General features: G+C 39.6%; 2 protein-coding genes across 2 annotated transcripts; both read left to right on the forward strand.

Moving 5' to 3' along the window:
• The first annotated feature begins 1629 nt into the window (after nucleotides 1–1629).
• On the forward strand, nucleotides 1630–2040 carry LOC136835729 (uncharacterized). The gene has a single exon (XM_067099591.1). The coding sequence runs from the start codon at nucleotides 1630–1632 to the stop codon at nucleotides 2038–2040; it is 411 nt and encodes a 136-aa protein (XP_066955692.1).
• A 902-nt stretch (nucleotides 2041–2942) lies between these two features.
• Nucleotides 2943–3584, forward strand: LOC136835730 (uncharacterized). The gene has a single exon (XM_067099592.1). It carries the CDS (start codon nucleotides 2943–2945, stop codon nucleotides 3582–3584), a length of 642 nt encoding a protein of 213 aa, XP_066955693.1.
• Nucleotides 3585–12704: the final 9120 nt, after the last annotated feature.

Below are 12704 nucleotides of genomic sequence, written 5' to 3' on the forward strand. Positions count from 1 at the left end.
CATTAAATCAAGGACTGCCCTAGGAGTTTTACATGTAATGTTGAAGGATGCAGTCTCAAACTTAGCAAATTTCTACATATGCCAACCAGACCCCAGATAAGTAGTAGTGACACTCCAGTGAACCCAGTCCCACTGGTGGACCAGAGTACACCAATCTTACCTCCACCAGTTTCGACAAACCAGAGCAGACATTTTGTTCATACATGCAGCGGTAAACTATCCATGCCAGTTGTAAAAGCTAGAATACAATGTGAAAACTCTGGCACCTACACTGATACCTATGCCATGCTTGACCCTGGTAGTAATGCCACCTACTGTACTGAGGCTCTATGTAACCAGTTAGGAGCTCAAGGAACCGTAAACCATTTGGAGATGGCCACACTTACTCAAAGCAGGATGTCAGTGAAAACAGCTGTGTGACTCTGATAGTCTCAAACACAGAAGTCAGCAACATCACATACACTATAGAAGCAACTGTCAGACCAAGTCTCAACACTGACCTCTCAGGACGGTCAACTCCGTTTGACATTGAGAGGTGGCCGCATCTAAGAGATTTAGAATATACCAGGACTTGAAGGCAGCCGAAGTCCATGTTTGATAGGACAAGACTCCTCAGACCTGCTTATACCAGCTGACGTTAGAAAAGGTGAACTAGGAGAGCCGTTTGCCATTTTCACACCACTAGGCTGAGCCACAAATGGACCAGTGAATCCCTTTGGTGAGCAAGCCCACACTTCATACTTTGTACGGACATGTACACCATTGGAGGTTGATCTGAAGAGGCTGTGGGAAATAGAAGATGCTCATGCTGAGGAGAGAGGATGGTCAGTAAGTGACCAGAAAGCAGTTGATACATGGAACAGCACCCTTCAGGTGGTAGATAACCATTACAGTATGAGTATACCATTTAAGGCATAACCACCTAAGTTACCAAACAATAAACTGATGGCTGAGAAGAGACAGAAATCACTTGCTAGGTATCTCAATAAGGATGAGACTCTGAGGCGTAAGTATACTGAGGAAATTCACAAACTGCTAGAGAAAGGAAATGCTCAGGGAGTCCCTGAGAAAGATTTACAAGGTCGAAATGGCAAACTGTGGCATCTGCCACACCAACAGTGCTTAAGCATTAAACACCAACAAACGAAACCAATAAACAACCTAAATAAAGATGAATAATAAGGAATAAAATTACTCGTAGTTGGGAAAGTCTGCACTTTAGTAAACAATTTAACAGCGTCTGCAAAGGGCTGTAATAAACCATTATAGCCCACTTTATTAGGACTTTTACAGATCTGGATATAACCTAAAGTCTTACGCTCAAGCAAAGTAAAGAAAGCAACAGAAACCAAAACTTAACCTGAGGAAGCCTGAGAAGTGTCCTATGGTGTTCAACTGCACCTCGAAGTATAGTGGATCATCGCTGAATGACCACGTGCACCAGAGACCAGATCTAGCCAAAAAACTTGTAGGAGTGTTTCTATTCTTTCATCAAGGTGCCAATGGATTTATGGCAGACATAGAGGCTATGTTCCGCCAAGCACATGTAACACCATAGGACAGAGATGTACTTCGTTTTTTTTTTAGTTTGAGAAGGATGACATGACACAACCCTTGAAGGCTTTATGAATGACAGTTCATCTCTTTGGTGGAGTGTGGAGCCCAAGTTGTGTCAACTATGCCCTACAGCAAGTGGTAGAAGAGTACCACAACACATATCCTGAGGAAGTGCTGAATAGTGTGCTTTGCAACTTTTATGTGGACAACTGCCTCAGATCTGTGGACAAATTAGAATCGGCTATAGTTTTGGTACATCAAGTGAAAGAGCTGTTGGCAAGAAGAGGATTTCATCTCACTATATTTGTCTCATCATCATCAGAACTACTAGAGCACATACCTAAATTAGATGGGGGAAATTCCTTAACAGACCTGGACTTAAACCTGGAGGACCTGCCCACAGAGAGAGCTTTGGGCATGACTGCTTGGCATTTGATATTCAGTTGGACAAAAATAAAGCAAAAACTAAAAGAGGAGTGCTAGTATTTTTAGCACTGTTTATGACCCCCTAGGTATTTGAATAGATCTGAAAGGCATTTCCAGACTTTGGTTGCCAGCTGAGTGGCTAAGATCCTGGCTCACACTGAGGCCAGGCAGTGGAGGTATTTACCTACTGAAGCAAACTCTGGCAATGACACATCTTGTGGGCTGTCTGCATTAGACCTACTGAAAAATGACTGTTGGATACATGGCCCAGGATTCTTACGGCGTGAGGAACATGGATGGCCCACTCAACCAGCATTCAGATGTTCTGAATTAGAGGAACAATTGGAATTAAAGGCAACTCCAGTGGCATACAGCACTAAGAAAGGAAGCTGATCATACCAACACACTGCTGAACTATTACTCTTGATGGTTTAAACTGAAGAAAGCTGCAGTGTGGTACAGAAGATTTAAGTATTACTTAATAACGAAACCTCATGTTGGCCCTATTACTGTGAGTGAGCTTTGCAAAGCCGAGAGAGATATAATCTTGTATGTTCAAAAGACACTCCCAGTGAAGCTATCACAGCTGAAGAAGCTGAATCCCATAAAGACAAAGGAAGGTTTGCTGAGAGTGGGAGGAAGACTAACTCACTCTCAGATTGAAGGAGATGCAAGGCACCCAGTGATTCTTCCCTAGGCACACAGTGTTTCAAGATTAATTGTACAACGCTGTCACCATTGGGCATGCTGGAGTGGAGTGTGTGTTAGCTGAGACCAGGAGGAAGTTCTGGATTTTGAAGGGAAGAAAATTGATGAAGAGTGTTCTCCACCCCTGTTTCACTTGCAAAAGAATGTTCAGCAAGACTGAAATCCAACAGATGGGTAGCCTGCCCTCATCCTGTATCACACCCTTTTAGCCACCATTCAGCTGAGTGGGAGTGGACTATTTTGGGCCGTTCATGGTCAAGAAGGGACATTCACAGGTGAAGAGGTATGAACGTGTGTTCACCTGTTTCACCACATGTGCCATATACATTGAAGCAGCACATTCCATGGACACAGATAGTTTTATTCATATTCATGCTTTGGAAAGATTCATGGCCAGAAGAGAACAACCCAGTGAGATCTGGTCTGATAATGGTACCAACTTCATTGGAGCACAGCAGGAGCTGAAGAGAGCAGTCCAGCAATGGAATCAAGATCAAATTCATGCCCACCTGCTAAAGAAACAAAGTGACTGGAAGTTTAATCCCATGGCTGCCTCCCATATGGGTAGAGTATGTGAGAGGCAGATAAGGACCATCAGAGGTGTACTTGCTGGCATCATCACACAGCAAATATTGGATGATGAGGCCATATTAACACTGCTGACGGTGATGGAGGGAATCATAAGTAACCGACCCATCACAAAGCTGTCAGATGATCCAAGAGATGCTAGGCCCCTGACTCCAAACCACAAATTGATGCTGCGATCAGGGCCCTCTTTACCACCTGGGCAGTTTGTGGAGCAAGATCAGTACAGAAGACACTGGAAACAAGTCCAATACCTTGCTGATGTTTTCTGGCACCAGTGGCTCAGGGAATATCTCCCTAACCTCTAAGAGTGCCATGAGTGGATGAAACCTCAATGAAACTTAAGAGGTTGGAGACCTAATACTTGTCAAACAGGACTCTACTCTTCGCAGTCAGTGGCCCTTGGGGCTGGTGGTGGGTACTCATAAGGACAAAGATGGCCTAGTGCACTCTGTTGATGTAAAAACAGAAACTGTTACCTATGAGAGGCCATAAATGATTCTTTTACTGCTTAATCTTAGTTGGCCCAGTTGATAGACCTTAACGATGAACTAGAGTATAAACTTCTTGATGCTCTTTGATACCATGGTGTTTTTTGTTTAATGTTTTACAATTATGTTTAATCTTTCTTGTCTAGTTTGGGGTGTTTCATGTTTATTTCTGAGTGCTCTGTACTCTGGAGTGCGTTGGGCTGGGACGTAACACTTATGTTAGAATGATCGTTTTTGTTAACTGTATTGAGAGAATGCTAGTGGAGACTATCATTCATCAGGCAACCTTTTGGTGCCCGACATTAAGGGGAGTTGGCGTTTTGCTTATATCTCTGTCCAGCGCCATGTTTTTAGTGTTCAACTCAAATGCGATCATTTATACGTGTAATCAATGGAAGTTATCCCTTAGGAAGTGCCAAGAATGTAAGTGGATAGTCATAAGACATAAGTTAATATACTTTCTATGAAAATACAGATTATGCCGAATTAGGAACTGATATTTAGGATCAATTGATTAAAGTTCGACGGTAAACTTTCAAAGCTCATGTGACTCGGATATTATTTTAGTTTGCAAAATTCTCATTAAACTGTAGCTCTGAGAGTGTCATGAATACTTACAAAAGTCATACCAAAGCTATATTCTGTTGTGTACTGATATAGTTCCAAGATTTTTCCTAATTATAAATATTAGGTTCTGCCTTTATATAGGCTATATAGGCTTAGGCTACCTGTTGAAATTTTGATTAGGACTAGCCTCTGTCATATATAGGCCACATATGTTTGGTGCAGGCTACGCTTGTAATATCCCCCTGATATACTCCACATGAATCTCATTATACCAGTGAATTATTTTGTCTCAATCTACAGAAAGCTATTCGTATGAACTTATACATATGTTGAATGTAGGCTATGCATGTAATATTCACATGAAATATTCCATATGAATCTTAATAACTAGGATATACCAGATAATTATTTTATTTAATACCTGTGAATATTTACGCCCATACCTAGTAAAATTACAGTTTATGGCAGCACATTTAAATTTCCTTTGAAGTTTAATACATTAGTTGATGAATTAGACCTGGAACTAATTATTCATTCGTTCATTTTATACTGTCTGTTATTGTTTGTGTTAATATTGTTAATTTTCTTTGCACCATTTTGATAACTTCATTTATACTGTCTCTTTTTCATAACATATGCATTGAGTGATTGTTGGCGCATGTTTATTCAATGGTTGTTAGGCTATATGTAATTTTTGCATTTTTGTTTTGCATTTTTCAGTCAAAACTGTCGAGGTTACTATCCCTACGTCCAATGTCTGCGTATGATTATTGAGAACAAACCTTTGATGTACCAAGAAGTCGCGTTTTTGACCTTGACCTTCCAACTGATATTTTAAACCTATGAACATAATTCCTCTTACACTTTGGGTGTAACAAGTGTCCACATACTAATTGCAGGGACGCTGATAATTTCATGAAAATGGAACAGAAATGAAATGTCCAAACTACCTTTTCTAATTTTACGCATTCAAGAAAAATTCCCCTTTGCCATCTGAATGAGTGACTTCCTTCACTAACTGGATTTGTGTTAGACATGTGCAACAAAAACAGTTCATTTCGATTTTAATTAGTTCTTCACAGAGCACAGTAATTAATTTTATTGTGTCAAAATCAGTGTCTCAGCCAGTCAGTTAGATAGCCCAGGCTGATGTTTGATATCCAATGGGAATTTTTCTTGTATGCTGAAAATTAGAATAGGTAGTAGGTAGTTTTGACATTTCATTTCTGTTCCATTTTCGTGAAATTATCTGCGTCCCTGCAGTTAGTATGTGGACAGTTGTTACACCTAAAGTGTAAGAGGAATTATGTTCATAGGCTTAAAACATCAATTGGAAGGTCAAGGTCAGAAACGCGTCTTCTTGGTACATCAAAGGTTTGTTCTTAATAATCATACGCTGACATTGGACGTAGGTTTAGTAACCTCGGCGGTTTTGACTGAAAAATGCAAAACAAAAATGCAAAAATTACATGTAGCCTAACAGTCATTGAATAAACATTCACCAACAGTCACTCAATAAATATGTTATGAAATAGAGACAGTATAAATGAAGTTATCAAAATGGTGCGAAGAAAATTAACAATATTAACACAAACAATAACAGGCAGAATAAAATGAACGAATGAATAATTAGTTCTAGGCCTAAATCATCAACTAGCGTATTAAACTTCCAAGGAAATTTAAATGTGCTGCCATAAACTGTAATTTTACCAGGTATAAATAAAATAATGCTCTGGTATATCCTAGTTATTAAGATTCATATGGAATAGTTCATGTGAATGTTACGTGCATAGCCTACATTCAACATTTGTATAATTTAAGTTCATAGGAATAGCTATCTGTAGATTGAGGCAAACAGTCACTCAATGAATATGTTATGAAATACAGACAGCATAAATGAAGTTATCAAAATGGTGCAAAGACAGTTTCTGGGATCCATAAGTTTCCATTAGAGATTGAATCTTCTGTCTGACAACCCCGTCTAGACAAACTTCACGGCCAGATTCCTCGTTGTCAGCTTTAAGAGAGAGAGAGAGAATATAAGACTCGATTTATCACACAAATATTCTCGTCAAGAATCAAACTTTCAAACCACAAGGGTGAGAATTTAGTTTATTATACGTACACGACTATTCATACACATAACCAAAAAGAGATGAAAAAAAGTAGTGAAAGTAAAGTGGTTGCTGTCCTTATACACTGTTGCTGAGTAACCTAATTGGTTCTTAGCCACGTAAAATAAGTCTAATCCTTCGGGCCAGCCCTGGGAGAGCTGTTAATCAGCTCAGTGGTCTGGTAAAACTAAGGTATACTTAACTTATACACTATGCTATGGCAGTTTTCTCGTACATCAACCACGCTATTAAACGTCAAGAATTCAGGTGATTGAGAGGCACAACAGACCCACCTCTCTCAGTAAAAGCTACCTTCTTTTCAGATTATCTTTGGCAAATGACCTTTGCTGTGAGTGAGACAGGTGTAGGTTACTTGGAACTGTGCTATTTTCCAGGTAGTAACGTTTTCAAGTTTGAATATTGCTTTGCTGAGATCTCATCTCAAATCCGTTGGCATGTTTTTTCACCTTGTTTCACCAGACATCACCCTGTTTCGATTAATATCCATCTCTGCTACAGAACATTTTCTATTAAAGAAAATGAATTCCGCATAGTGTGTTCATTGAATCATAATTGTGCAGCATTTTAAAGTAATTTTGCATTAACAACCGGGAGTAACTTTGTGCCACTTTTTGACATTATTTTTCTGCCCGAAATCTTTGTGATTTTTATGATAAATTTATCTAAGGACACTTATTTTTAGCAAAGGGACTCTTGGTCCCATCTTGATGGGGAATAGAATCAACTTTCGGAAATTTTATATCGGCCAAAATCAGTTAAGGTCTCTACCTACTTTAACAACAAGACTATACACATCTTCTAAGAAATCCACTTTTAACAGCATGGATTTATCTCAGACAGTGGCCAACGACATAGCTGCCGCAACATGCAGACATTAGTGTTTGTCTTTCATTTTCAGCAGACGACAGTCTACACCAGCTCCCAGATGCCTCGTTGCTAAATCCAGTCCACTCCCCTGTAGTCTGCAAACTGAAGCCTCTAATTTCCAGAGGCTGCTTACATTTCCACCTTAACATCAACCTTTCAATTCTCTGACTTTCTTCTAAACATACCTGGAGCTTGCTTTTCTGTTAATTTGAAAGTCCAGCATACGGAATTATGATCTTTCATCTTAGTTGAACACTAGTTGCTTTGTCAAAGTCCTTAGTGCTGGTAGTACTAGTTCATTTTCTAGTCTCCATGGATCTTTGACTAATAGCATACAATTAAGTTGCCGTGGTACGCTTTCTAGGCCAGTATAAGTATGAGTAATTATCTATGCCATAAGTGATGGACGTTCCTGCTTCTTTCAAGAAAAGTTTTTTTGTGTGTATTTTAACTTTGGCAGCATTCAGAGGAGTTAAATCTTATTCAAGTAACTCGGAATTCTCTTCTTACCTATGTAATTTTCTCCTGTGTCTCGATAAATAAGAATGGGTTTTATAAACACGTGAATATTGAAAGTTATACCTATTCTCCTTGTACTCGCGTTTGTGTCAGTCTTACCAATTTCCTTGCAATAAATTTAATATAATTTGTTCATCATGTTAATTTCAGTTAGTTTTGACAAATGTATGTTGTCTATTTACCACGGTAATTAAAATAAACAATCAACAGAAGAGATTCTTGGAAACATCCTACATTCTCAAACCAGAACTGATATTCATGAAGGAATATCTGATAACCAAAATTAAATATAATGGGGTCATAAGTCAAAAAAAAATAGCTAGCCATTTTTTTTATCTAAAAAGCGCATGGCAGCTAACTTTAAAAGGTCGATAAGTTGAGCAGCAGCCTAAATAATAGCAGTACGTAGTCCAGTCTATAACGGAAACAAAATAAAGTAACGGGATAAAGGAAGTGCGAAGATTAACCTTCGAGAAGGCGACCAACCTCAAACTTGCCGAACAGAAAGTTTGACCTCTGAAAACGGAAGCCCGCAAAGAATTTCGAAACTTGGGATTATAAGGGAGAAACATTGGATAGTGTAAGGTGTTCAGAAGGAACTACTGGTGTCTAAAGTAAGGTAGAAGCTATTGCGTGATGGACATAATAATGTTGGATGAGCCAGAATGGTGAACAGGAAAGTACGTAATAATAATAATAATAATAACAATAATAATAATAATAACACATCTTGCAGATGACACTTAATAATTGCAAAAGTAGAGAGTAAGTATACTCAGCAACTCAGGAAGGAAAATAACGTCATTTATGGAACAGACGCCTCATTATCCCATCTTTCCCACATTTTAGATCTTCTTGCCCCACTGCTTAGGATGCATCATATAAGCGAATTGCTGCTGTTTCCCAGTCGGGTGATCAGACCGGACATTGTTCGCCTAACAATGATTTTTCAAAAATCCAGGCGGTTTTCTGTGAACATCTGCGTAGCAGAGTGGTAGCGAGGTGTGTTGGCGAGGCGTCTCAGAATGTCACTGTGGACAACAGTGAAACGTCTCAAGGTCTCTTGGGTATAGTTCGTCCAAAGGGAACACCCATATGTACTGTAGCAGTACGAGCGGAAGAGCAGCAGTTTCGTGTCTCGGCGCCAAAGGCGAACCTTCTTGCAATCATGTTGCCAGTTGCACACAGTTTACGAGGCCTCTGTTCTATGTCTGCCGTATCTATTAGGTCGTTCGTGACGACGTGTCCCAAATACGGAAAGTCGTGCACGAATTCCAGACGATGGTTTCCGAGGAAAATTTGTGGTTCTGCAATATGCTTAACCGGTCTCGGGAGCAGCGACATACACTGGGTCTTGGTTTCGTTGTACAGGATATAAAATTCCTCTGCATATTGGCGGCAGGTGTAGATGAGTCGCTGGAGACCTTCTGGCACTGATCAAGGGGAATTCAGAACCGTATCATCAGCTTAGCAGAGATTGTTTATTGTTATTTCGTTGCATCCGACTGCGAGTGAGTTCGGTTTGACATTCAGGCCATCTGTGTGCGTATTAAACAGGTATGAAGAGAGAATGCCCCCTTGCCGGAGGCCGTTTAGGGAACCGAAGTTGTACGACAATACGTTACCCCATTTGATCACAGAATTGCTGTGTGGAGAACCAGCAATATAATAATAATAATAATAATGATAAATTTTTATTTCAGCCCAAGGCCATATAAATGGAATATACAAGAGATAACCTGATAAAAAATGATGATCGGCAATTTCCACACAGTTGTTGAAGAAGTAGAAAAAATAGTATTCATAATCATGGTAATGACAGTGATATTATTGAGAATAATATAGTAAAAATAATATTAAAAAACACTGCACACAGTTAATTTCCAGCTAAGGCCCTTAAGTGGATACAGAAGTCAGGTCCAGAGGGCTAAATATGAAAATTGAAAATAGTAAAGCTCTATAGTGATACTAATCACAGTGATTTTAAAAAACATACTAATTATAACAATAAACGTAGAATAATAATAATAATAATAATAATAATAATAATAATAATAATAATAATAATAATAATAATAATAATAATAAACAGATTCTGCAGATGACTCTTCATAATTGCAAACATAGAGATTAAGTCATTTATGGAACAGACTCCTCATAATCCCATCTTTCTCACAATTTAGATCTTCTTCTTCTTGCCTCACTGCTTAAATACAGAGGTGTGCCTCTCTAGTGCAGCTTCAGGAAGAGCTTCAGGTAGTTTATTCTACCAAATGATTTCCTCACATCTACAAAACAGGAATACTGGAGAGGCTGATGATGGGTAATACTGATGATGGGTGCCCGCGTAAAATACTGTCATTAGTGTGATTCTTTCAGGGTGCAGATTGCAATCAGGTGGAGAAGTCTCACTAGCTCAGTGGTTTGCAATCAGGAGAAACTCACTAGGAGAACCGACTAAAGTATCTTTGATGCTATTACAGTAATTGCAATCAGAAGGAGAAGTCTCACTAGGAGAACCGACTCAAGTATCTTTGACGCAGTTGTAGTGATTGCAATCAGGCGATAATTGCCAGGGTCAGCTGCATCCTCTAACTTGTTTTTGATTAATGGTCTTCAGTGAACTAAGAGTAGGGAGTCTGGGAGAAACTGGTGGGTTATGCACACATTGAATAGGGCAGGTAGCAAAATGTAAATTATCAGGTGGCAGAATCTGAAAACTTCTGCAGGAAGACCATCCCAGATTTATTTATTTATTATTCGGTAAGTTCGTTTATGGCATCGCTGATGTTACCTGGCATAATGCAATCAGCAAAATGAAATTGAATGTTATCAGTAGGGAGGTTATCTACTTCCCTTCAGGAGTCTTGATCGTTTATACAATTCAGGATGGCACTGAAGTGATCGTCCCACATTTTTGCAATAGCCTCGCCTCCGACGGTCGCTTAGTTTTGGGATACAGTGATTGAATGTCATTCCAAAGACGAGGGTGTCGAGAAGTTTTCCCTACGATAACTTAATTAATATTGGCTCTTGCCCGTTGTTCTGGGCAAGGATACACAATCGAAGGGCAATGGCTCCGAACCAGCACAAACAGATGGCGGCTACACAAAACACGAGTACATTTTCTAAGTTTTATTACAAAAATAACTATAACACAAAAACAAACCAAGCTATTCTAAATTATGCTACCATGAAAAATGTATGCAAATTTACAACACCTTTACTCTAATACAAACTATAACTGGGTTTACACTCAAGAGCGAACTGAAAGAGGAACAAAGGATGAATTTCTGGAACACGTGGCAGCTGAATCAAGGCACAAAGTTGCGTTAAGTCTACCACAGTTTCACTGATTATGCTATTTAATCGACCCTAGAATTTTGCCTATCAGGCTCAACAATGCTGTGCTACTTTGAAGCACGTTTCAGTTCAGCACAGAAGCTGAGATGGGGCTTTGATTAAATTGGATTACAGTTGCTATAATTACCTAAAGTCTCGTGGTCAATCTAGCAAGTGGCCGCTGGGAAAAAAAAGGACACACACAAAAACACTTCCAACTTATACGAGTGCTAGAAGATGAGCGAGGGGAGTGCTTCGGCTTGGCTTCGCCAGAGAGCGTCCTCCTCAGAAAGTTCAAGTTTTGAACTACATTAATTGAAGCAAATTTCCCAGTTCCATAACTCCAATCAATCAAAAGTGCAATGTATAATGTATTCCCCAATAACAAGATATGCAACAAAAGAAACAGTGATAGCACTCCAAATCAGAACCATCACGAATGTCGTCCACATCACTCATTTCTCTTACCACGTAACTCATTACATCTCATTTGCTGTTGCTACTGATCTCTAAACCTGACCAGATAGGAGGTTTTGTCAGCAAAATCCTTGCAGAAGATTTTGTCAACATCCTCCTAGCCATATGAAACTGACAGCCAGGGAAGAAAGGCTGAGAATGACATCTAAGAGGAGACAAGCTCGGGTCTGACTTGTGGCCCAACTGTGGCTGGAGGCCTGACAGTCGAAGTTGGCTCACAGCACAAACATCGTACTGATCACTATTGCGTGCCTTACAATGACATAACAGTGCATAAAAACAATGAGAGTGCAAACAAATTGCATAATGGTGCTCCTCTCTCACTTTCGGTAGCACATAGAATAAACATCCTATCCTAATTGTAAGGGTCCCTGGACCTTCTCATAGTCCCATATCATTCCTCCTCAAGGAATGAATGTTCTTACACAAAACTGTAGTTTACCCTCATGGAGACAATGTCCCATTTTCTCTTGTCGGGTAGAACTTTTCTTTTGGGTCTACCCTGAGTTCTGCCTACATTCACTGTATTCTGTCTTTTGCTACTATCTTCACCCACTGTCTCTGAATCATTATCAATTAGTTCGTGATTGTCAGTATTCACTGCCATACTTTCACTGTCATGCATGTTGCTGTCATTACGACTTTCAACACTTACTAGTTCAGTACCATTGTTCACTTCACTTGACACAGTATCACAGTTACAGTCTTCATGTATGTCACTGACTTCCAACATGATGTGTTCAATCGGCACGAGACACTCTTCACCTTCACGCAGGACTTTCGCATATTGAACGACATCATCCTCTCTGGGGTAGGGTTGTATAATTCTTGCAAGAGGCCACAATTTACGACAACTATCGGTCTTTTTCACTAAGATGATGTCAGCGCATCTGATTGGAGTTGGCAGACCAGGGCTGAAATCATGACGTTGGCATAGAGTCTGTAGGTATTCGGTGCTCCAGCATAGCTGAAAGGCACATAGAGCGTCAACTAATTTGAAGTATTCAGCTTGAATTCTCTTCGTTGTGAA

Source organism: Macrobrachium rosenbergii, chromosome 55 (assembly GCF_040412425.1).
Source record: "Macrobrachium rosenbergii isolate ZJJX-2024 chromosome 55, ASM4041242v1, whole genome shotgun sequence".
In the NCBI taxonomy this organism is placed as follows: Eukaryota; Metazoa; Arthropoda; class Malacostraca; order Decapoda; family Palaemonidae; genus Macrobrachium; species Macrobrachium rosenbergii.